At 44.4% G+C, this 25733-nt stretch overlaps 2 protein-coding genes across 3 annotated transcripts in view; one reads left to right on the forward strand and one right to left on the reverse strand.

Annotated features, from left to right (window-relative positions):
* The window catches only part of CFAP77 (cilia and flagella associated protein 77), a 57349-nt gene extending 42906 nt beyond the window's left edge, over positions 1 to 14443 (reverse strand). Inside the window, exon 1 of the mRNA XM_039561798.1 lies at positions 14006 to 14443. Coding sequence (XP_039417732.1) covers positions 14006 to 14350 — 345 coding nt within the window. The 5' untranslated portion in view covers positions 14351 to 14443. The remainder of the gene's footprint in view (positions 1 to 14005) is intronic.
* On the forward strand, positions 14399 to 25487 carry TTF1 (transcription termination factor 1). Of its 2 annotated transcripts, none has more exons than XM_039561796.1 (12): positions 14399 to 14475; positions 15167 to 15267; positions 15427 to 16268; positions 18527 to 18786; positions 19138 to 19323; positions 20417 to 20495; positions 20774 to 20904; positions 21387 to 21615; positions 22661 to 22750; positions 22970 to 23035; positions 23433 to 23518; positions 23910 to 25484. In XM_039561796.1, the coding sequence occupies exons 3-12, from the start codon at positions 15436 to 15438 to the stop codon at positions 24068 to 24070; spliced, it is 2121 nt and encodes a 706-aa protein (XP_039417730.1). In that variant the 5' UTR covers positions 14399 to 14475; positions 15167 to 15267; positions 15427 to 15435; the 3' UTR covers positions 24071 to 25484. The 2 variants fall into 2 exon arrangements, with proteins under 2 accessions (XP_039417730.1, XP_010396066.3); XM_010397764.4 differs by lacking the exon at positions 14399 to 14475 and adding an exon at positions 14630 to 14836 and having other exon boundaries at positions 23910 to 25487.
* The last annotated feature ends 246 nt before the right edge of the window (positions 25488 to 25733 follow it).

Below are 25733 nucleotides of genomic sequence, written 5' to 3' on the forward strand. Positions count from 1 at the left end.
TCTGGCACAATGTCTGTTCTTCCTACCACTCTAAGGAGCTGCAGTACAGGCTCTGTATTTATTGGTTGATCCTCCCAACAAATCTTGCTGAAATCACAGGGGTGGTAATAGCGTGGCCCCCTCCCAGCTGCAGGCAGGTGTTCTCTGTGCTAACCCCATCCTGCCCGTCTGCCTCGAGGCAGGGAAATGCTGCCTTCAAAAACACTTTGCTGTTTAATTCTTCTCAAAATGGAAAGGCTACACGACACAGAGTAATTTAAAACACTTATTTGCTTTCAAGCTCTTTATATTTCTAATGACACAGGTCTTGCATAGAAAAAGTATCAGTCTGAAGCAGATCCCAATTAGGAGTTTTTAAAATTAATTATATTCTTTAAAAAAGCTTGCTATAAACCCCATCAGATAACTAAGCCTGTCTTCTAATTCATATGATCTGAAACACACAATTTACTGGGTTTTATGGCTTTCTGCTGGTCGCTCGTTAGCGGTGACACAAGGATTGCAAAACCTGGTTCTGAGGCTCTGATTTCCACCACAAACATTGGAACTGGGCTGCCCTGTTTGCTCATTGAAGGAGCCCTCCAATTTTCTATTCTGATCTGTAAAATCATGGTGCATTCAAGGGATCTCACTTCCTGAGACAGTTTCCAGATGCAATGCAGGGAAATTTCTGCAGGGCTGCTCTCCCAACCCCTGGGTATTTATAACCCACCCCCACAGCGCACAGACAAAATTTCAAACCAAAGATTGAATCCTGCAGGTGTTGCTCACACGAATGGTTTCCCCTGACCCCAAGCTCAATAATGTGATGTGAGGCAGGGGCAATGCTGTTCGAAACTGGATCAGCTCAAACCATGAAAAATTTGGTGGTGCCTTTTGTGGGTTTAAATTGAAAGTTGAAACTTACAAAACGTCAACCCTTAAAAATGGGAAAAGTGGGGTGTGCTAAACTCCTGTGAGCCAGGTTTTACAAGGGATAAAGCTGCTGAATCCTCACAGTGAGGTCCAAAAGTAATTTAAATCTCTTCCCCTCTCCCCCTGCTCCCAATTTCCCCATCCCAGTTGTTGGGAGATGCATCAGCTGAGAAGGAAAGTTGGAAAGTGACACTAATAAGGAGGGCTCAGACGCACTAAGAGTATTAAAAGGTTAGGTCATGGTGTGTTCTATTAAATAGAATATTAATTGAATTCTTGACATCTGAGGTGAACTGTGACATGCTCATGGGATAAATATTGCATTTAACAGAGCATCATGACCTAAAGCTGTAAATACTATAGAGCATCAATGCCAATCCTTCACAATAGATCTTAGCCCCAGTCCTCAGGGTACGAATGCTCCCTTGGAGCTTTGGAAGCTTGAGCTTAAAACCAGCTTCACATTTCTTGTTTCTGGCCTCAGTTAAGTCTGAAATTGCTTCTTCCATCTCAAGGCTACAGTCTGTCTCAGACCTTTGGCTACAGACTTAATACAAAACTACAACTGGACGTTTCAAATGCCACGTGCTACGTAGTTCAAGAAAGGTTGAAAGAAGATTTCTCCATTTCCACCCCCACACCATAAAGAAGATTAAAACATTACAAAGACCAATTAAAAATAGGGAATCTCACGGCAACATTTTCATTAACCCTCCCTGGTTCTTCTTTCTGTCTCATTAGTCATCATAGGGAGAGGAAGGATCATTTTAATTAGCAGCATTGTAAAGCTTTATTTAAGGCAACTGCCCCTCCTGCTGCTCTCTGGATTACCCTGACGGCTTATAAATACAATACCAAATCATTACCAGCCAAAAACAACAGCACGGAAGGGTTTGGAAGAAAGAAGATCCACTATGGTCAATGTTTAGGGCTCTTTAACAATGTCCTTTCTCCTTATTCAGGCATAATTCAAGCGTAATATTGGGCTTTACAAAACAACTCAATATCCTCTTACAGCAAAGTCCTTTCTAGTTGAGGATACCATGTGTTCAACTCTCTTCCCCTTTGTTTTCAGGGCAGGGAAAGCACAGAACCACATCTGATAGGATAGACATGGTAGATACAATCACAGGTTTTCCAGCATCCCAATTTAGAATTACTCGTTAAATTCCAAAATTAAAGGGACTGTGGTATGCTGACAGCCTTTCAGGAGGGGGTGAGTAAGGAGACCCCAGCTGGGGGAGGCTGGGGAAGCAGTTTAGAAAAGAGGATTTTGAGAGTTTAGGAGGAAAACAAAGCGAGAGCCCACACTTCATGGAAAGGAAATTGCTTTTTCCCATTATCACTTGCTGAATTTAAAGTTTTTGTAGAAATAGCCTGATGGGTCTGTTCTGTTAAGAAATCCTCGGCCAGCATTTCCAGACAGCAGTTTCCACAGCTGGGAGTGCAGTCCAGAGTGCATGTCCATGCAGAAGAGCTCGTTTGCTCTCCCTGACACCCATGAAGGTGTGAGTGACCCCACTGCAGTGCCCAGGTTTATTTTCAAACAAGTTGGAGTCACTACATTGCAATCAGGGATTTGATGCAGCCCAAGATCTCTCACACATGAAAACATCACATTTCTCAAGATGTAAGCTCCACAAAATGTCCTCCTCCACAGCTCTGTTTGGGTTATTAGGATTCTATTAGGTTTATTAGGATTCACCATTTAGATACATGGCCTACTTTCCCTGACCTGAATATTAAACTGTGGTTTCTTCAGTACACCTGGGTCCTGCAACCTCTAATTGTTCATCACTGTCCAGCCAAGGCAGCTCAGTCTTTCCGTTGAAACAACCTATTAGCTACACGTGGGAGTTTTGGTGCTGTGAGCGCTCTGTGGTGGAGTTCCTATGTTGGGACCACAGCCAGGATTTGATTTTTCAAAGTCAGAACATCACACAGCTGAAGTCAGCTGGAAGATTGAGGTACCTTCTTTGCTGTGGGTGCCACATTGCATTAAGGTGTATTAACCACCAAATTCTTCCATTTTATTGCTTGACATGAAAAAAAGAAAATCAGACCAGATGACACAAACCTCTTAACACTGAAGTGTGAAAGCACAAAGTGCAGTTCATCTCCCCCTGAAAACAACCTCGCCCTGACTTCAGCAGAGCACTGAGCACAATGCAGAGATAATACTGAATTCTTCAAAACACGTGTCTATTCCTTCAGAAAGGTGTAAAAATTACTCTGAGTGCTTGATGTTACCTATGCGAACTATTTTAAGTAATAACAAAAAGGGAGACAGTAATGATGTATCACTGAATGATTAATGCCTTGCTATATGGAGTTTATTTCGTATTAAGATCTGTATCTGTGGAAGTTTACAGGGAGAGGTGATATCTTTTATGGAAGTAACTGCTACATGTCAGACTGTCACAAATGTAAAGTATTTCCACTTAAAACAAAAGGAGGGGGGGAAACACCAAAGTTCCAGTTTGGGACTGACCACAAGCTCTGCTCCCGTCTCTGCTCAGCCAGGCTGAGCACGTCCCAGTCCTGAGCTCCTGTCACCAAAAGCTCATCATCCAACCTGGGGGAGCCCTACAGAGGCCAGAGCACTGCCAGGAGAACTGCAGCTTCAAGGGATCTCAGTCTCCAGAGATCACAGATGCTAAACTCACTTAAAACCAGACAGTGAAAAATAGTCAGAGTAGCAGCAATTGTAAAAGTTTATATAGCAGTTGCTTTGTTTGCTATTTATAGCTGCACTGTATTTTTCTTGTAATACATTTTTAATGACTTATAAGGCCTAGTTATTTATTCTCCTGAAGCCAAATACTTTCTCTACCCTGATAATGCAAGCGAGTGAGCTTTGCACAGAGGAGCTCTGTGGGAATGGCTGGATCTGCTCCATGGGAATGGCTGGATCTGCTCCCTGCACTGGCCCCAGGCTGGGGGGACCCTGCCCGGCCCTGGGGAGCCCCACAGCACCCAAGGCACTGCTGCACCCCAAGCATGCAGCTCCCCACTGCCTCTCTGCACAGGGACTGCCTGTGGAGAGCCCTCCCTGGGCCAGAATATTTTCAAATTGCTGATTATTCTATCTGTACACAAGGGAGTCTGTTTTTGTGGTTATTTCACTTCACATTTCTTAATTAAAAATTAACTTTACTTTAAAAACAACCCCCAAACCTGCAGTGCCACATAGGCAGTGGCCCCTTCCATCTGGGTGTTGAAAAGTTGAGTAGTATGAACAACAGACCAAAAAAAGCAGAAGATGGGACACTTTGAAATGGCAGCTTTTAGCAGAAAATATAATTAATCTGCAAAACCAGCATCCATCCCTAAGCACAAATGCTGATTGCCTCATGATGATTCTAACCAGAACGGTATTAATTCTACTGTTCTTTCTAAATTGTTATATACCCAATATTTTCTGCTGACTCTTCTTCATATTAGATTAATAACTATGTAATCACTTCATTAGTTTATTTAGATTATGTTATTTTAGGAAATTATTGTTTAGATCAGCCTTGTCCTTCCCATCTCTCTGTGCCTTCCCAGAATTAAGTAATATCTGAGGAAACCAATTAATTGCAACTCGACCGCTGTAATGGGGTCTGCTCTGCAGTGTGGCAATGTCTAATGGAGTTTTAATTTCCCCATGGTGAGTCAACATTTGCTTAAAGAGAGAAAACTCTTAGAGCAAAACACTGCCTGAAACACACTCAGCTTCTTCCAAGTCTGGGGGCTGAACATCTTGGGGCTGCTGCTAATTTTGTTGGGGGTAAAATTCAGAGGGCCATGGCTGGGGCACCAAAGAGCATCAATTCCCACCAGGGGCTGAGGTTTCCTGTGAACTTGTAGGATATGGACGACATTCAGCCCAATCCTACAAGGCTCTCATGCTGCACCTCCCAGCCTTGCAGGGTCGTGGGGGCTAAAATGAATTTGTTACCCAGTGAAGCTTTGACAGCCCTTTTTAATGCATGGCCTTCCTCAGGCAATATTTATTTAAGTGTCCTGGGTCCTCAATTTGCAGTGGCACCAGCAAGTCCTGGTCACAGAGCAGAAGCCCATTGTGGTGGGAGGCTGCCAGACACAAAACCTTATCCCCAGGAAACCTGCTGTGAGACACATGGGACAGCAGAATTTACAATGAGATTTTTCCATTAATTGGCTTGTTCAGAGTATTTAGTACTGCCAGAAGTTACATTTGGGATTCTGGGTGGAGGCAAAGCACCCAGAGCCCTTTGAAATGTCCCTGGAGCCTTCCTTGCTCAGGCCCTGAGCCCCTTCCCAAACCTCCAATGCTGTTGACTGAGGACTGTTTTGCTTGGCAAATGCTGACAAACTTCTAAAGTTGGTCTGGTCTGCCTTCCCCAGTTATCTGACAGCCTAAAAGGTTTCAAACAAAGCTACATTATGATACAACCAAATTCAGCAGCATCTGATTAACAAAAAGGAGGCCACAGCTACCTGACAGCAGCTGGTGGTTATTTTTTATTTCTAAAACAAGCTGATGGCCTCAAACATTCATATATGTATTTATTTTTTTTTGTTTAAATGTCTCATTTCCTGGTTTGTTTTTCTTCTGCATCATGCAGGGAAATAAAGTTTTGCAATTCTTCTTCTCATAATAAGTCTGTCCAAAAATGATGTTGCTCGTTGTGTTGAAAGATGGTTTCATTTTCTACTCAAAATTGGTATGAAAAATTTGCCTTGCCAAATGAACATTGTATACTGAACTTGTCAAATCCTCTCTCCTGACACAAATAAAAGATAACATTGGGTGGCAGCATGTAAAACAGCACTGACAAGACAGCTAGGATGGAAGCAAAGAAATGCATATTTTTCTCTTTCTCTCTTCCAGAGCAGGGAATGGGAATGATCCAGGTGAGCGAATGCTGGCGTGTTACAACCAAAAATACATCATCTAAAGACTTAACAAGCCATTTCGAGGCAGCTTCTGAGATGAACATAAGCGATTCCATTTCTGATTAGCAAAATCATGACAAAAGCATCAACTTTTTTCTAAGCAGCCAGGAAAGCTGCTGAGTAGGAAGAGTGGCTAGGTAAAAGGGGTATTCAGTTAAAAGTCACAACTCTGCTGTGCAGGCTGTGAGGACTATTCCTAGCACTGCAGAAAATTATTCCAAGTATATTTAAAAATAAATAAGGTAATGATAACACTTTCATTAGATCTGCAGTCTCACCATGCAAGTGAATTGTTTTTTCCTATTAAAATTGTTGATTGAAGGCTGTTAGCTATTTATCAGCCCCAAAATTACATTTCTTCTCTCCTAGGGGTTGCCTCTTAAAAATCACAACAACTGCATAGTTAGTAACAAGAAAAGACTCCTAAAACTGCAGTTTCGGGGTGGGGGGGGCAAGAATACAAGCATGAAACACAGATTGCACCTTCAAATCCCCAATGGCATCACGCTTCTTTGTTCTGCTAAGAAAAATTAACCTCAATCTCGGCTCAAGGTCCCCCGATTGATTATCATAGTCATTTAAATACTGTAATCTCATTTTCAGCATCAGGGAAAGGGAGCGAAAAGAAGAAAAAGAGAAAGAGGTGGGGAAGCGAGGGGGAGAGAAAGAGAAAACAGAATAAATTATCTGACAAAAGGAAAAAAGGCCCTTTCTGCTTACGGCGCCTATTTCAGATCCTTCCACTTGATTGGAAAAGTTGATGAAGTTTAAATGAAGCAGAATTAGAGGCTCAGGCCTCTGAGTATTGACAGGGGCCCATGGAAGAATGTGCAATTCAATAGGCCTGATTTCTGTGGAAAGCAGGGGAAAGGCCTAAATGGTATAATCTTCAATCAAATCTAACATCGACACTGACAAGGCAGGGTAATGAGATAGGCCAGATCAGGCATGTTGGTTAAAGAAATTAATCCCTCTCGCTGCACCAAGAGTTCAGCTTTGATGCCTATTGTACAGAGCCCCGTCCCAGCCTATCTAAATGCTAACTAACTGCAAGTGTGATCTGGGACTGTGCTTTTCATCGCTGGGGCTAAGCTGATAACAATTTTAGCTCCCTGATTACGGTGGCAGAGGTAGGACAGCGGTGCTGGCACCGGGAGCGGGAGCAGAGCAGGGCGAGAGATGACGGATGCAGCCGCCCCTGTGCAGGGAAAGTTGCATTTCTGGTTGTTTTAAGGCTTTAACACATTGTAATATGTGGTAATTAATGGAGTTACAGTCCTGACCAGCCCACTGGAATCCCCTGGGAGCCACTGGAGGGGCTGGGCAGTGCAGGAGGGTGATGGAGAGAGCAAATGTGAAGGGATGTTGGGAAGTTGAAAAGCAGCAAACAAAGGGGTTCTTCTACCTGGGCGAGCAGCCCAAAGCTCCTGGTTAAAAGCAGCATTATTTTTCAGACTGGTTTGCTCTTTAAGAAGCAATACAAGGTTCACTGTGTTTGCTTTGCTGATTTTTATCCCCCCAGCCTGGGAGTGAGACTATTATTTTTAATCAGGTTTCACTTGCAAGATTTTTAGGCACAAACCTTGTGTTGGTTTGCTTAAACAAATCAAACTAGAGATATTTCCCTTGATATTGAAGTTTTCTTACAGGCTGTTGTTGGAAATCTAGCAGCAGGTCCCACTTGCATTTATCTTTGCTACTTCAAATAAATGTGAGTAGGAAAGTCAGTGTAATTTATCTTATAAAGTACAAATGGTTAAAAAAGAAAATATTTTCAGAAATGCAGGTTCTGTCTAATCTGTACAATGTGAGCAGCCAAGCAAGAACAAAACAATCCCTGCAAGATGAGAAAGGCTTCTCAAATTCAATAATTAGGCATAAGAGCATCTCTAAGAATTTGCATGGAAAGCAATCTGCCCTTGGGGAAAGTGTGGCTAAAAACTCCCAAAAATCAGGAACTGAAAATGCTGGTCTCTGCGACTGCCAACAACGTGTTCTCTTTGCTCTACATTCTGCTAGGCTGCACTCAAAAAGAGGGGAATGATCATAGGAAAGGTTTAAAAATAAAGAGCTTTTCACCTTCTCCTTGGGCAGCTGCCCACTGGTTACCTGCCCAACACCCTCCTGTCCAGCAATATCCTCTCTGAGCCCCCACCAGCTTTTCCTCTCTGCTCAGGGCACTTTCTGATGCCTCTTCCAGGAAAGGAGAATATTTATTGGTATTGGAGTGGGAAGCTGAGGATGGAAAGAGGGCAGAGATATTGCTGTGCTCTTACAAGTTTTAGCTGGGTCTCTGGTGCTGCTCTCAGCCTGCTGGGCTCAGTGTCCCTGAAGAAGGGTTGGTGGGTTAAGGGCACATTAGTGGGATTTGGGATATCCCTGACCTTCTGCGTGGTGCCTTCAGTTGAATTAGTCTGAAAATCATCTCTTGGTTTAGTGTGGTTTGGGGGTAGCTCTAAAAATGGGTGGTGGCTTTCCCCCAAAGTTTCTTAAATCTTTCTGAGAATAAAGCCTGAGTTTTAGGTTCATCATAAAAATTTATAGCCTGTGGCAGCTCTGGATGCACTGTGAATGTATGGATCTATTTGTGACCCTTTTCATTTTAGTTTTTTCCCTATCCTGGCCACATCCTCTCATCCTTTGGCTTAATTTTTGTTTTTACAGCCCCACCAAGTCAGGCAAGAGGCTGTACAGATATTCTCTGCTCTGACAACACTGCTATTAGGGTCATAATGCAACAATTTGGTCTAACCATTATTATTGTGCTGGTTGACTTCAATAATGCACTTTTAAATCAAAGAGCCTTTGAAGCTCTATTTCCATTGTATTAGGCAAATAAACATAGAAGATTTTCACAAACATAAAAGGCATTCACCTTGTAATGTTTCTGGGCTTATTAGTCTCACCAATTTGCATTGTTTTGTTCACATAAAGGATCAAAATGCCCTTTTGCTTGATTTTACATCCTGCCTGTGGATCTTGGGAGTGAGCAGCTCCCAAGGCCCAGTGCTGCTGGGGCTGTCCCTCTGCCTGCTGAGTCACAGCTGGAGCTTTGGAGCCTGTGTTCCAACAACCAGGAGTAAAAACCCACTACTTTCATTCATGCAGAATGTTTACTTGCCTCTTGGAAGTACCTTATTTATTTTAGCAGTGCCTGTGCAAAATATGGGAGGGCACTAAAGCTCATAAGGAGTTTAATTTTTAGTGTACCAAATAATTCATTTAAAATCTTAAATGAGTTCATGCTGAGAAGAAAACCCTTAGAAGTCAGAGCATTGGAAGGAAAGCTCAGAACCAAACCTAACGATTATTTGACTAACCAGCCCTTCATTAGTTTATTTCTCTAATGAATTATTGAGGTACTGCATAGACATTTCAGAATACATTTTTAAAAGCACAACACTGGTCTTAGATTGCAAAAATATAATAGTACTTGTGATACAATAATAATAGTAATAAGCACACAAAATGCTGCATAAACACTAATTAAACCTCAGTGTCCCCAAGCAGCAAGCACAGAAGGCAGGATGCTCAGCACATGCAGTGATTTGAGGTAAAGAGTATAATTAACACCAAATAAGACAACCTTGTTTCAAATACAGCTCGTGATAGTTATGGCTACTTTGCTCTGTGTTACAGGGGAGAGACAGACAAACTAAAATCTGCTCTCTGAGGAAGTTTCCAATAGATGGATTGATCCCCAACAGCTGTGAGCAGGTTAGGGGTGGGAACAGAGTTATTTAAATCATCATAGCTAACACCTGAGGCAAGGTATCCAAATCCTCTGGAAGCTGCCTCACAGGCTTGTGATCAGCAGTTTGCAGCATGGGGGGGGTCTGTTCATGTGAAAGCAGCTGTGAGATCCTGGCTGTGGCTGAACCCCAGATCCCTTGAGGGGAACAGAGACAAGGGGACCTGACAGCCCTACCTGGGCTGTGTGGGTGCTCCGTGGAAAGGGAACGATTTTGCTCTTGTCAGTCCCATTCCTCACCAGTGCCGAGTTCACCTTGACTCCTCGGCAGGCTGGTGCCAGAAGAGATAAAGAAGATGAGTGGATTTGGAGAGAATGTTAAAAAAAACCCCAAACCACCCAGGAAGCTGAGGGCTAAAGGCTCAAACATGAAGCACAGCATTCGGGTGTAAAAGCCCTGTTGCAGCCACAGTCCAGGTCTATTAATAAAAGCTTCAGAGTGATGGAAAACCTGCCTTTTCAGTAATTCCTGTTCCAAGAGATGTTTGTGATGATGCAGTTTACAGCTCAAAGTTGTAATACTCTTTTTCACACCATGCACTTGTCCATCTTTGTCTCTTGCTTAATTACAGCTTTTTCTTTTCTTTGTTCCTGATGTTTGACAAAATTCCCCTCCTTGCTTTTGTAGTGTCCATCCTATGGATCATTCCAGAAACCAAAATTATTTTGCAACAATTCTCAGCAGTGTCTTGCTCTGTGACAATCAGACAGCTCAGAAATACTTCATGATGAGCTTCAAGAGGCAGGAAAGGAAAAAGGAAAACATGGTGGGTGATTTCTGCCTTTACTTGGTACCCACGTGGGGAGTGGAGTCCCTTGGTCACCTGGCTGGTGCCCTGCTGTCACCCACAGGGAGCTGCTCTCCCTGGGCATGGAGCAGGCTCCTGCATGAGCCCAGGGAAAGTTCTGTGCATCCCCTTCAGCCACCAAAAAGGGCAGTTCACTCTCCCTGGCCTGGCTAATCCTTCCTTTGCTGGGAATTCCAAAGCCAAGGCTATCAATGTGCCAGTTCCTGTGGTTTTGTGAGCTGTTAGGATCATATCTTTTTCTTCTGGATATTGTAGCTGCTGGAATTTTATTGCCTGAATCCTGTAGCTTCTGTTCAATCTCATTTGGAATAAAAGAAAAAATTCCATCCCTTGGGCCTGTAGAGGAAATCTTAGGAAAATGAACCCTAAATGCCCTGGCATTCAGACCAATAAAGACAGCCTGGCATCAGTTGTCATGTAAATAACAAGCTTGTAAAACAAATACTGCACATTCCAGTGGTTCTGTTTGTTAAATCTGCTTTTCCTGCAGTCTGGAGTGGGACCTGGTGCCAGCCTTTCCTGGCCAGCAGAGCAGCAGCACCATCCTCCTCCTCTTCCTCCTCAGAACTGCCAGTTTGGAAACAACTTTTCAATGCTGGGAGCAGCAGTAGGGGCTCTGAAGGTGAGCCAGATGCTTCTCATCTCTGCGGGCTTTTCGTGGAGAGCAGTTCCCTGCTCTCTGCATTTCCCCTGGCTCCACCTGAACAGGTAAGTGGATGCTTTGGCACATGGATCTGGATTTCCCATTTACCTTCACACACCAGGGAAGGCAAATCCAACTCCTTGCTGGTGACAGTGACTTTGTCAGTGATACGTTGAACTTAATTGTACCATATTTTCCAGAAAATATTACTATGAATGTAACCAAGCTGCCATGGGTGACTATTTCTGAAGTTTGTGTTGAGCATGCCAGGGGTTAAATGTGGTAAACTCGTATTTCCTGCCCAGAGCTGGTTTATTTTTGTAACACAGAAGTTTTCAGTAAGTTTGTACTGGAAAAGTGCTTGGCTAAGGCTTTTACTGGTGGAAACAGACCAAAAGTGCTTTGCTCAGATTTTTACTGGCATCAGTAGATGAAATGCTTTCCTCAGTTTTATCCTGCAAGCAAATAAATATTGATAACTAAATTAACTCCTTGCTTAATTAAAACACATCATACACTCTAGCAGAGAAACAGAGCATTCATCCCTAGAAATCTTTTTGTGAGAGGATGACAGTTTAAATCTGTGATAGCCAGTGTGTGTGGACATGTCCTGGTGGGAGGCTGGGGCTGGGCAGAGCTGGGGCAGGAGGCTCAGCCAGAAACACAGTCTGGGCAGGGGTCTTGTTTGGGTATCTAGAAGATATAAAAGAGAATTGAAAGAGAAAGCAGGGAGTCCTGTTGTTGGCTGCTGCAAAGTAGGGGGTCTGTCACACTTGGACCAGGGTTTTGGGGTCTGAGTGCTATTTGGAGGAAGATCAGGGACTGAGTGTCCCATCCATCTCTACTGGGCCTCAGGTTCTTGTGTATTTGCTGACCAGAGAACCTCACTGGCAGCTGTCGGAGCTGTGTGCTCCTCGTGCCCTCCCTCGGCTGCAGTGGTCTCCAAACCTTTTGTCCTTTTCTTCTAAACTATCTTTGTGTCCTTCAGTTTCAGGTGGCACTGCACAGCATGAGGGTTGGGACCTGCTGGCCATTCTCTTCAGAATGCCTGGTCCCCAGGGCTGCCCTGGGGAGGAAGAGATTCCAGGCTGCAGCTGGAGGCAGGAGGAGGACGAATGGCAGAGGGCCGATGCTGTAAGTGTGTCACCACTGCTGCGTGCAGTGCCAGCGTTTATCCAGTGAACTGCCACCCCACCCTGTCACCTCCTGGCAGACAGGCTGCTGAATTCACCCTGGTCAATTCAGTACTCCCTGGGGCAACTGGCAGGGGGGCAGCAGTTTGCTGCACAAAGTTTGCAGCAGAACCTCCCATGAAGTGGAATTACTGCTGGTTCCAAGGGTAAAAGCATCCCTGTTAACACCCCACTTACTCCATGCTCAAGGATTGCATCGGGTGGATGCAGATCTCCTCACATCCCTACCAGCAGACACCCCCCTGCAAGGAAGCCCTGAGAGAACAGAAATTGTTCAGAAATTTAACTCTATTTTTTTCCCCAAAAACTTGCTCAAATTTTAGTTTCACCAGATTGCAGAAATCCAGATTGTGTCTTATTAAAACACCCCACGATTTTAAATTGCTCAGCATTCCTACCGCCAGGATGCTCTGCAACAGTTATCCTTCCCATCAAACTTAGGAAACAGAGAAAAGAAAGAAAGTAGAAATTGTGGATTTGAAAAAGTGAAGCCACTTCGGAGTTCTGAGGCAAAACCTGCTTTTTTTTCTTTGCCTGACAAAATATCCAGATAGATTTTTAGAGTTTCATAAGAAAACAAAAGAAGGTATTCAATATTGCAAAGTCTCGAATTTCCAGTGATATTCCAAATTCCAAAATTTAACGGCCAACTTCCACGCCTGGCGGTGCAGGGGTGCGATTACTGAGGGAGCTGAAGAGCCGAACTCCGGCTGGAAAGCCGCGGTTTAAGCGCCATCGGCGGGGAAACAAAGCTTGGGAGCAGGAGCGGCTGCCCTGGCACGGAAAGGGCAAAGAGCAGCCGGTCCAAGCGCTCGGTGCCGGCTGCGGGAGCTGCGCCCGCCGCGTTCCCCGGCCCCGAGCGCGGGGAGGGCTCAGGGCTCGGGCACGAAGCCGTTCTGAGAGTGCCATCCAGGGGATGAGAGCCGCACTTCAGCTGCTGCTCGGCGAGCAGGGGGCCGGCGGAGGCGGGGGTTAAAGCGTGACTCGCTGGGGGTGTGAGTGTCGAGGAGGAGGAACCAAACGAAGCGAGATGCTTAAAACTTTCCGAGCCACACCCCGAGCTCAGCCGGTGCACAGGGTGGGGGTACGAGTGGGATGAACAAGTTGAGAAGTGCCAGGAGTTTGTGAAGGGACCAGAACCTCCACAGCAATCCTAATTACAGAACCACAGAATCAGGGTGGAAAAGACCTCCAAGACCATCGAGTCCAACCTGTGACTGATCCCCACCTTGTCACCCAGACCAGAGCACTGAGTGCAAGGCGTTCCTTGGACTCCTTCAGGAATGGTGCCTTCCACCACCTCCCTGGGCAGCCCCTTCCACTGCTGGTGGTAATTTAGGTGGATACAGTTTGTGTGACCCCCGCCCCGGGACCCCTCTGCTGTGTCTGGGATGGAAAGCAGCCCCAGTGACACCTCGGTCCCCGTCCCCAAGAACTTCCCAAACCGTGAGACTATGGAAACTTGGGAAAACGCCCGATCCTCGGAGGGAGAACCCATTCTCCTCTGTGCCCATCACCAGCTGGGGACCGCCGCGTGTTTAAAACACGACCACGCTTGTGAAGGAGCAGCGGGGAAACACGATTTCCTTGTCATGTCAATCAACGGGGAAAAAACTGGTTTTAACCGCTTTAAGGGAAAACTTCTCCGCTGTGCAGCTGCCCGCAGGGACTGTGACCGCCCACCCCCCGGGGTTCTGTTCGCGGGGGGATGGGGGGTGGCCGTGCCGGGGCTGGGCTCGGGGGCGGAGGGAACGGGGGTCGCGGGGCTGACCTTGAGGATTAGCGGGTTGCGCAGCATGCTGAGCCGGACCACCCCCAGCCGCTCGTTCTCCGTGCCCGGGCCTGCCTCGGCCAAAGTCATCGGCCGCCGCCGGGACCCCGCTCTGCCGCCCGCCATGGCACCGGGGGCCGGTCCCGGTGCGGGGCTCTCTCGGCAGTCCCGGTCCCAGTCCTGGTCGTGGTGCCGGGGGAGGTGTCGGCGGTCCCGGTGCCGGTTCCGGGCTCTCTTGGCGGTCCCGGTCCCGGTCCTGGTTCCAGTGCCGGTTCCAGTGCCGGTTCCAGTGCCGGTCCCGGCTCCGGGGTTCTCGCACCCAACTCGTGGCGCGCGCGGCGGCATCGGTTTCCAGGCAACGGGCGGTGCGCCGCTCTGATGGGTCCGGCTGGGGTCGCTTCCGCCAGGGGAACGGATGGTCCGGCGGCGGGGCGCGGGGGACTGGCGGCGCGGGCGGACACCGCGTGGAGGTAGCGGGAGGCCCGGGGGGGACGGGGAGCGGGGGGGTCCCGGAGGGGCTGCGGGTGTCCCTCAGCCCGGGGCTGCCCCTCAGCCCGAGGCTGCCGAGAGCTCTGTGCATGTGCTGGGAGTCTCCCTCGGTAGCCCCAGGGCGGCGGAGGGGAGCGGCGGGGCCCGGGCCGGCCGTACGCCCGTTCTTAGCTGGGGTTTATCGGTGTCTGGGCTTGTGGTTGGAGCTCCACAGAGCCTTCGGGGCCGCTCGTTCCCCTCGGTGGTGAGATGGGGATGCCCGGTATCGGCCGGTGGTGCGAACTGCTCTGGGGATGCGAAATTCAAGGGCGCGTGTTTCAAACGTGCCGGGGGTGTTGCGCGGTGAGCGTTTCGTATGTGCTGGCTGTGGAAAATGTGCTAAAAATGCTTCCTGCGTGCTCTGGGTGACTGTGTTCTGCAGGAATTGGCCTCTGCCGGACAGATCCGGCAGGGCTGAGCTCGGCTTGGGCTCGAGCAGAGCCCGTCAGAAACCTCTAATTAGAGAATTTTGGGTTTAGTGCTGATTAGTCTCATATTTCTCAGTTGCTTTTAGCTTGTTGCTGTTTCAGTGCTGAAAGCTGAGTTGAACACAACAGTCTGACGCGGCTTAATTATTCAAAATCAAAGCTAGTAATTATTAAATTTATTAAAGTGTGTCTTTTGTTGTTGCAGCAAGGTACCTTGAAGGGTGAGGGCAGCTGTGATGCACATCTGGTTGACAAAGAAGGCATCAGTTTTTCCTGGGCACTTTACAAAACTAGCTGGATTAAAAAGTAAGCATCTAAGATAAAAATGAGTTTTTAATTTAGAAGGTTTTGGGTGGGTTTTGTGCTTTTTGTTGGGTTTTGAGGGGGGTGTTTTGGCTTATTTTTACTGTATGTAACAGTGTATAAATTACAACGCTTCAATAAAACTCCTCTCTTTTATTTAAGGGGGAAAAAATGAAAGGCAAAGCTCGTGCAGGTGATTTTCAAGTCCAGGATTTTGTCAAGAAGAAGAAAAAGAAGAAGAGGAAACACAATGGGTACAAGAACAAACACGAAAATGCTGAAAGTGAAGAGGCTCCAGAGCTCGGCCGCGCTTCCCCGCTGCTGTTTGAAGATGCAGCAGCACAGCGTGGGGAGGGCAGGAAAAAGAAAAAAAAGCTGAAAGAAAAGGGTGAGAAGCAGCAGGCTTTGATAGATAATTACTGTGTGAGACTGGAACATGAAATGAGCAATGGGACTGGAGCAGCTGCTTCCCCCAAGAAGAAGAGGAAGCGGAAGAGTAACGAGAGCACTGATGAGCACAGCGATGTCACCTGTGTCCCTGTGAACCAGTACAGCACCCAGGACTGCCAGCAGGATGCTGCTGATTATGTTTATTTTAAAAAAGCTAAGAAGAAAAAGAAAGCAAAGCTGCCTGAAGCGGACGAGGTGTGTGAGCTGCCTCCCTCGGAGGAACACAGCAAGGGCCACAAAGAGAAATCCAAAAAGAAGAGGAAGAAGAGGAGAGAGGGCAGTGCTCAGGATGTGCAGAAAGACACAGACGGAGCAGCTGAGCAGTCACTGCTGTCATCCTCAGAGCAGAGCAGGGGGCACAGGGGGTGCCCTTCACCTGTAGGCGAGGATGGGGACTGTGATGCTGCTTCTGCCATCAGTGAGGTCTCCATGGAGGTTCCTGCTGATTTTTCTACACCCAGTAAAGCAGCTGAAAAGACTCCAGCACATGCTAAAAAGGCCAAAAAAAGCAGCACTGTTGTCATGGAAGAAAGCTCTTCGGAGTGTGACATGATGTAAGTTTAGGTTTTGTTTGTGGGGTTTTTTCCTTCCTCCACTCCTCAGATATGTTCCTTTCAGGTTATTTGGGTCCCAGATTTTTCATCATTCTGTTTTGTATGTGTTTTAAAGAAAAACTTTCAGCTTGTACAGCATATTGAGGCATTAGAGATCTACTTTAAATGCTCAGCTTTCTTGTGGAGATACAATAACAATTTTGAGGAATGCACCACCATTGCCTTCCGTGTAGGCTCTTTTCTCCTCTTTAAAACTGTAGGTGTAGAAATAATTTACGTGCAAACAATTCACATTTTAAAAAAAGAAAAGTGGGGGGAAAAGAAAGGGTTTTCGTTTTTTAAACTTGATATTTTTAGGGAACATGTGCATTTTAACCAAGCAGCTAGTAAGGTCAGCTAAACAATTTAATGTTCTATGCAAATAAATGCTCATGTAAGTAGTTCTTGATGCCTTTACAGTGTCTAGAACACAAAACAGGAGCACTAGTAAGAGACAGATGGAAAAAATCTGAGTGCCAGTGGTAGCAAGAGACATTATTTCTTCAGTATGCCCATGGGTGAGAGTTCTTTGGATTTTCAGAACTTCAGAAAGCTCCTTGATTATTTTAAGTATAGAAATTTGGTACTAAATTACAATTTTTCGATTATGTTAAAAGGTTGGAAATGCAAGGCAGTGGATGTGTGAAGTATTTTTTCTTCTGTAATGTTTTGTTCTGTGGTTTGACACTGCTTAAAATGTCAGGCACCCACAAAAACCCTTCACTCACTCTCCTCTGCTGTAGTTGGGCAAAGGAGGGGAAAAAAAACTAAGAGCTCATGAGTTAAGGACTGAGAAAAAACACTTTAAGGGCAAAACAGGTTCAAATTTAAAGGTATAAAGTAAATTTATTATTTTAGAGGAGGATGATGAGGAGTAAAAGAAGCCTTTAAAACACCTTTTTCCCCCAGTCCCTCCCTTCTTCCCACTGACAGTGCAGGGAGACGGGGCCATGGGGGTTGGTCAGTTTGTCACCCGAGATCTTCTCTTTGCTCAGGGGGAGGAGTCTTTTCTCTGCTGTGCCCTGGGGTCCCTCCCACGGGAGACAGAGAAGGGAGACAGTTCTCTGTGAACGTCTCCAGCGTGGTTCTCATTTCCCAAGCAGCAGTTCTGCCAAATCTGCTGCAATGTGAGTCCCTCCCACAGACAAACAGTCTTCCCAGAACTCTTGTGGCGTGGGTCACTCGTCCATGGGGTGCAGTCTTTTAAGGATAGGCTGCTCTAGTTTTGGAAGCAAGGGCCCTCTTTCTCTCTATTCGGGTTTCCCACTGGATTACAGCTTTCTCTGGCATCCACCTGCTCCAGCATGAGCACTTTTCCCACAGGCTGCAAGTGGAATTCTGCACTCCACATGGACTTCATGGATTACAGGGGGACAGTTTGTTTCACCGTGGTCCTCACCACGGCCTGCAGAGGAATCTCAACTCTGACATTTGGAGCACCTCCTCCCCCTTTCTTTCCACTGACCTTGGTGCCACCATGTTGTTTTCCCTCACATGTCCTCACTTCCTCCGACTAGAAGAAAAACTACTGCTCATAGGCACCATTGCCAACAAATTCCACCAATTCCAAGATTCTTGCAGCATCCTGCAGTGCTGAGGGGTTGATTTCCCTTAGGTTCTGCATCAGGGAATTGCTCACCGTGTTTTCTCCACCGGCTTGGCGGGCCCACCACTGCGTGGTGCTGCTGTGGCACCGACGTTATTTAACGCCTCTCCTCACGTGGGGCACTGGGAAAGAGAAGCCACCACTGCCACCCCTGCCCTTCTGCCCACGGTGTGGCCTGGCTAGGGGCAGCCAGGCAGGCAGAGCTCGCCGCAGGCCACACCGAGATGGTGGTGGCCACAGCAGCACATGGCCACGGGCCGGCCAGAACGCCCCGGGGTGGCGGCGGCTCACTGCCCCTGGAAAAAACTGCACGTGTGCTGTTTGAGTTCCTTCTTAAATGTGGCATCACAGAGGGTTACCAACCTCTCTAATTGGGCCAGCAGCGTGTCCATCTTCAGAGCCAGCAGAGATTGGCTCTGTCGGACATAGTGGAAGCTTCCAGCAGCTTCTCACAGAATTTCTGTGGCCTTCCCTGCTACCAAAAAATCAGGCTGTGCCTAATTAACACAGTAATTAATGAATGTGTTCACTCTTTTAAGGGTAGAGGTGTTAAAAAAGTCTTTGGTGTGGAGTTCTAGCGGTGTATTTTATTTTGTGCCTTTTTTTATATCAGGACACCAAAACCCTCGGCATCAAATAAAAAGAAGAAGCAGAAGAAGCAGAACAGTTCCTTTGCTGAATTGGCAGCCTCTGATGAGGTCAGTCTGGATGGTGAAGAAGGCCTGGACTCTGTCACGTCTTCAGTCATGGATTTGGATACTGCAAGACAAGAACTGGAAGAGTTTATTCCTCATGTGAAGAATATATCAGACAGTTCAATCAAGAAGATGGCTGGAAGAGACCTAATGAGATTTAAGGAGTTTAAAAAACAGGGTGAGCTCTCTGAAATCCTGTTGCAGTGAGGAAGGACTGTGCAGCTGTGCTAATGCTTTGACAGAGGGAAAAGTTTCTTGTGTCATGTCTGTTGCACCCACAGAGTCTGGTTCACTTCATTCCATTGACATATTTTCTCTTTCTCTGTTCGTAGCATCTGCTTCCACATTGGCAAATTTCAGTCCACACTTGTGTGTAGATTGCTCATTTCCAGCTGGTTTTGTCTCTTTCAGTTTTCTTTTTACCCCATAGAATTTGCTGATCTTTTCTTATACCCAAGCTAAAACCTGAGATGTGCAAGAGATGGTACTTGAGGTTTGATTTGTTTTTCTTAACCTATTTATATTTTAGGTATTGCTGTCAAGTTTGGCAGATTTACCCAGAAGGAAAATAAACAAATCCAGAAAAACGTTGAAGAGTTCCTATCACTTACTGGAATAGACAGTGCTGAAAAACTTCTGTTTACCTCGAGGTATCCAGAAGATAAAGACACCATCCATCGCCTGAAAACAGAACATCATTTTTGTGAAAAAATTTGTGAGTATTTAAATTTATTCTCAGACAGCTGAATGTTGTATTCTACAACCTGGTGATATCATGGCATATTTTGTAAAAGAATTTTTTATTGAAAAGCACTGATGTTGCTAAATTTGGTTAAAAAAGGAGCTGTGAGATGGTGTAGTTGATAATCTGCACAGTCTGTTGTTCTTGCTATCTGGTCTCAAGTAGGAAGAGTTTAGAGATAAAATGTGGTCAAGACCAGTAAAGACTTTCAGACTTGCATTTGGGCTTTATGGCTTTAAGTGTGTTATTTGCTAAACTATAATTAAGGTTATTAATGGCAGCTGTGATTGATTAAGTCCTGTCTGAAATTGTCACCTGTTCCTGGATCACATAAATAGGTGGCAAGTGCAGGACTGAGGGGGGATGGAAGAAATTGAGCCATGTCTGTTTTCCAAGACATGGGGATCTTCTCAGTGCACCAGGAGCTTTATTCTGTGTGTTTGGTGTCATCATCTTAGGCAAGGCAGAGTAAAGGGCAGCCTGTCATGGATTGGGATATTGGGATCAAACTACAGATTTGTTCCTCTGTGATTATTTCAGACACACAATCCTTCCCTCTGCATCGTCACATTTGCCTGATGTTGACTTTCATTCCAGTCTGGGAAGATTTGGCAGAAAGTCTCATCAGTGTTCTGTGACTTGCAGTCACCTCTCCTGGGCACTGCTGGCCAAGGTGGTTGTGTGTTCCCAGGGATTGGTCTCTGTGGATCTTCCCTTCAGGAGAGATCCTCACTTGGTTTTTGCTGGATGCCCCACTGCCTGCTTCTCCCAGTTGAAACAGTCTGTAAGCAGAAGCCCAGTGTCTCCTCAGCCTCCTGCCTGGTGGCTGTCTCATGTCTCTCTTTTAATGGGAGTATTCAGTATGCCAGTTAAATTTTAATTACACCTGGCTCAAATGCACAGCCATCCATGCAGTTTGTAGCTAGTGAGTAGCAAGAGTGAGTGGAAAGAATCTGTTGTTGACAGCACGGTCATGAAAATGTGTGGTGTTGGGTTTTGGGGTTTGTTTCATTTTGGCCTCACCACTGTGAGAAATGTCTGTTAAAAATGATCCTCTACCTTCCAGCTGAGGGCATACCCCGACCCTGGAGGCTGATATATTACCGAGCAAGGAAGATGTTTGACCCAAATAATTATAAAGGAAGGTAAGGGAATACTTTAAAAGTGTTTCTGAATGTTAATATCAGTCTGTGTTGATTATTTGTAAATTAAAAATTGACATAAATGAAGATCATCTCTCCCATTTGTGCCAGTTATTGTGACTTAATTGATAGTTCATTTTCCCTTATTGATTCCTCTGTTCTAAAATGTGACTTGAATTGATAGTGATGATTAACATTGACCACCTGGAGGGGATACAGCTCTTTAAGAGATTGAAATGGTTTGAATTTACAGCTGAAGCTGTGCCCATTTTCTCAACCAGGTATACTAAGGAAGAAAAAGAAAAATTAAAGAAGTATCAAGCTCTGCATGGCAATGATTGGAAGAAGATTTCTGAGCTGATGTCCCGTTCTAACCTCTCGGTTGCTATGAAATTCTCTGAAATCAAGTCAGGTATGTAATTTTAAGAAAAACAATTAATTATGTCTACTGTTAGTTGAACTCTTACGTTGTAGGTACCCTAAATATGAAGAAAAAGTCCTTCAAGTATGGGGTTTAAAATTAATTAATTTGTAGTGGTGGTCCTTTTCTTCAGACCACTGATTGCATTGTCATGTAGAAGGGATAAGAAAGATTTCTGAAAGAAAAGAGAAAAGATGTGGAACAGAACTGGCATCTAAATAAGATGATTTCACAGGGAGGGCAGAAGGAATTTGGCAACCAGGTTTAAAAAGATAAAAACTGGGGATCAGTCTGTTCTTTAGTGTTTAGGCTGAACTCTCAAGTCTGGTATGCAGAAGGGTTTCTAGAAGATGTGTTAAGAAGTTGGTCCTATAAATAAAGAACATGCAAAGTGAATCGTTTGCTCTTTTGCCTTTTCTTCCCTAATCATTTATGATAAATTATGCCTAAACCTGGTGGTTTTTCAATTTTAGCTATTAATTATGGTCCTTGGACAAAGGAAGAGACCCAGAAGTTAATGAATGCAGTGAAGGAGGTGATGAGGAGGAAACTGAAAACAGAAAATCCAAGTTCTCTTTCCTCACTGGAACAGTCAAGCACAGATCCCTGGATTGAACGTGAGAAGCTGTACCAGCAACTGCCATGGACTGAGATTGAAACCAAAGTGGGAAGTCGATATTGGAGACAGTGCAAACAGAAGTGGTGAGGGCTTGGACTAAACTGAGATAGTAAAATGCGTAGTGGGGAGTATTTATTCTGTAAAACCTGTGGTTTTTATCATGATCATTTGGTAGGACAGATAAGACACTGTAGAGTACAGAAGAGGCATTGCAGATGTGTCTGAGACAAATAACTCTTTGGTAGCTGGGGCAAGTTTTCTTCTTGCTGTGATAGCAAAGCCTGATTTCTGCCTGATGTGCTGAGGCTGGAGCAGCAGAGCTGATTTACAGGATGAACCCTGGGCATTGTGTGACTAACACCAGCAGTATTATTTAGGTAAAAACAGATGATCAAGACTCTTATGCCAGCTGTTTAACACCAAACCAGCTGCTTCAGAAACTTTCACATAATGTTGTGTAGTTACCTGCAAGAAATGTATCATTTTAAGAAACTTTCCCAACAGACAGGAACAGCAGCTTGTTTGTAAGATATTTTAGGAGAAGCCCTCCCAGCCCAGGCCTAGGCTCTGGCCAAGCCTCTGCCCCTGCTAGCTGGGAAGTGTACCATCAGATCCAGGTGTTTCCATGCTAAAAATATAATCAAGTCACTTTGACTTGCTGATTTGGGCCTATAAAAGCTGGACCCACTTTCAGGGTGAATTTGGAGACCTCACCTACAGGTGGAAACACTGTAGGATTTCCCAATTGCTGGGAGGGGTTCTCCAGGTCCTGGCTGTGAAATGGGGCTCCCCAGCGATTGAGGATCTGGGTGATGGTAAAATATTTAGGCAGTTGGTGATGTATCTTTCTCAATCACTATCCTTTCTCTCATGTAGTAAAGAATAGGTGCATTACCTTGCTTTTGCTTGTTGCTAAAGCCAAGTGTGTGCTTCTATTGAATGTATAATTTTACTGTTGTAAATTGCCTTAATGTTCATAGCAAAACAAGACTATCCTTTCTATTGGTGTCTGTGTCCTTTAAATCCCCCCTGTCACTTGGCAGAACATTGCCTCTCTGTGACACAGCAGCATCTTGATGCTTGGAATTTCTTGAAATGATAGAGACCTGTTTTTGTGTGTTTTCAAAGGAATTCAATTTTAACAAGCAAATTGACCAAAGGGCAGCAGTTATATAGAGGGAGCAATGGATTACAGGCCAAGATCAACCTTATTAAAAGGTACAGTTCTGAGCACTGGGATGTTTTTGTATCTTTCACTGTTTGAGCTGTGTTTATAAAAGTTTGCAGGGCGAAAACAGCCTGCTTGCAGCTTGATACATGTTTTGCAATCATTCTTTCTCTGGACAAAATGTGCTGTAATTTCTGACTGGGGGAGCTGGGAGCACTGAATTATGGCTTGAGTTCTGCCTGCAAACTGCTTCTGTCTTACATTCACAGGTTGTATGAAACAAAAGCAGAGGATGCCAGTGAAGTAAACTGGGATGAACTCAGTAATGCTATTGGGTAAGCCTTCTTTCCCTCTTTTTATGGATACAAAGGGTACTGAAAGCAGATGAATCAAAGTTCTGATACCTTTACAGCAATAGGAAGTGTTTAGTTTGGAAACATGACAGTTGCATATCCTGGCATAGCACTGAGCAGGAAGCCATGCCTGCAAGATCTGAAACCCTTAACATTCCAAGTACTGGAGTGTTGTGTATCTGCTTCCAGGTGTTAATCAACTAATGGGAAAAACTATGATTTGATAGTATGAGATAATTATTATTTGAATTCCATCCTTTCTCCCTAAAGCTAAGATAGGGTTTGGCTGGCATCACTCCCAGGAATGGGTAACTCAGTAACAATTAAGCTTTACGATAGCTCCCTGCACCACTAATTCTTTTAACTCTTCTCTTTGCAGAGATGTCCCTAGAGCCTATGTTCAAGCAAAGTTTTATAGGCTGAAAGTGTCCTCTGTCCCTTTATGGAAAAGAAAGACCTTTTCTGGTCAGTATGCCAGCTGTTTGTATATACTCCTTAAGGCTTCGGGTTGAATTTCAGAGGGTGCATATTCTAGTTCAATTTTTTCCTGGTTCGCTTTCTCCTAATTGGCTAAAATCTTCAGCTTTATACTTTATTTACTAAATGCCTTTTTTATAACTTTCAATGTCCTCTTCTTTTTAGTACCTTGGCTTGAAAAGTTTTATGACTGTGCATTTTAATTTCTCTTTGCATGTTTGTGTTGTGTCTGATCTCCCTGCACATCCACTGTGATCACCACAGAGCAGTACAGAGATTTTGTGCATTTAACACTGACAACCTAATTTCTGTCTGTGAGATGCTGTTCCTCTACACATCCAATTAAAACTACTTTTTTTTTTTTTTTTTCCCCTCATAGAAATTATTGATTATCTGTATGAAAAGAAGCTCCCAGAACTTGAAGAAAAGTTAAGAAAAAAGGAGGGGAAGCACTGTAGTTTTGACAATTCAGCAGCTAGTCAGCAGCAGAAGGCTTTCAGACTCAGTGACATCTTTGACTCCAGTGAAGAGAGTGATTAATTGACTTCCTAAAAGCAATTCCTAATATGCATATTTAACTGCAAATGGGTCTGGTTGAAAGTGGGTACAGCCCACCACCTGCAGGTACCCAGGCTGTTGAGTAATGGGAAATGTCAGGATAGGCACTTCTGATTGTCTTGTTTCATATTGAAGACTGAGTTAAACAGAGCTTTTGTGCCACCTTTTATTATTTTAATGTATCTCTGGTTTTATAAGTTTTCATTTAAGCATGCAAGTTGCTTTCTAAATGTCTCAAAATACTTTTTTTCTGTGGAGTTGAAAGCTGCTGTTTTCCCTTTATGAATGAACTTGGTTTTCAGAACTTTATTTTTTTTAAATTATTTAAAATTCATGGGATTGGAAAAAGGCTTTCAGTTTGCTTTTACATCTCTAATAACCAAGTCTTAAGACATCTGTGTTGATGAAAACAGCACAACTTTTCAGTTGGTTTTTTTTTTAAAACAGGTATCTTACTCTTAAAAGCAACTGATTTTATTTTTGATGCAGACTCACACTTTTCTCAGCCCTTCTAGAAAAAAAGGACTTTTGTCCGTTACTATTCATCATTTCACGCTAACCAAAATAAATAATTTAAAATGTTTTTATTAATATTTGGAATACAGAGACAAAACTGTGTGTGTATATATATACATATATTTTTATTGTGCCAAGGAGAATTTCTGCATTTTAATAAGAAAATTAAGCAGTAAGATGGAGGTTGTACACATGTTTTGTATGATATTTTTAACTCTCTGCCTGAAATGATTATTTGTAGAACGACTGAATGAATGTAAAAAACCCCAAAAATACCTTACTGTGTAAAGTCTTTGTATGGCTTGTTTATATTTCCCATATGCTGAATTAGACAGTAATGCAAGAAAAGTCAGTCCCTGCTTTCTGAGGGTCATTTTGATAAGTGAGAACTTCCCTCTTCAATTCTAATAATCATCACTGAAAATCTAGAACTTTCAATTGGCTTGAAATAAAGGCCTTGTTGGAGGGTCTGGAAGGTGACTTACAGCAAGGAACTTTTAAAGGAGAACTTTCCACCTTTAACTATGTCTGGCTTTAGTCTCTCTGAAGATAGAAAGCAGTGGGATTTTTGTGAGACAGGCAGGACCTCCCCTCTAATCAGCCACTGCTTTGAGGGTAAAGTTTTCCAGCCAAGAGATGAAATGGGATGGGGGGAAGGAAACATATACCACTTCCACTTAAGTCTTTGATTTGCATTGCTTCATGGGTTTGAAGGTTAAAAGCTGAAAAATTTGAATTTCTGAATCTAAAGTTTGTGTTTTTCAAGGGTTTTTTTCTTGGAAAATGGAGATGCTCTGAATTGTCTGCAGGCAAGAGCACAAACACCTGGTTGTAGAGTTTGTAGAGTAGATCTTGAAGAAATAAACTTCTACCTCCACAATGAGACTTATTTTATCCTTTGCTTTAAAGGACAACTGTTGTGGTTGACTGGAATGCACCTCACTCAAAAGAGAAAGGCAGGAATGTCTTATTGAGCTAGAAGAATAATTTGATAGAGTTCAATAAATTTGATGGAATTTAACAAAGTTTTAACAATGGTTTTCCAAGGCTCAGTACGTTTGATGGCAAAGTTCACCTTATTAATGACTGCATGGAAGAAACATACAAAGGAAAACTGAGTTAAAATCAA

The sequence above is a fragment of the Corvus cornix genome, chromosome 17 (genome assembly GCF_000738735.6).
Source record: "Corvus cornix cornix isolate S_Up_H32 chromosome 17, ASM73873v5, whole genome shotgun sequence".
NCBI classification, from domain to species: domain Eukaryota; kingdom Metazoa; phylum Chordata; class Aves; order Passeriformes; family Corvidae; genus Corvus; species Corvus cornix.

Coding starts and splice junctions, on each gene's coding strand:
- TTF1 (XM_039561796.1), top strand. CDS start 15,436: ATGAAAGGCAAAGCTCGTGCAGGTGATTTTCAAGTCCAGGATTTTGTC. Junction 19,324..20,416: donor TCATTTTTGTGAAAAAATTT/GTGAGTATTTAA, acceptor TCTACCTTCCAG/CTGAGGGCATACCCCGACCC. Junction 23,036..23,432: donor GAACTCAGTAATGCTATTGG/GTAAGCCTTCTT, acceptor TTCTCTTTGCAG/AGATGTCCCTAGAGCCTATG.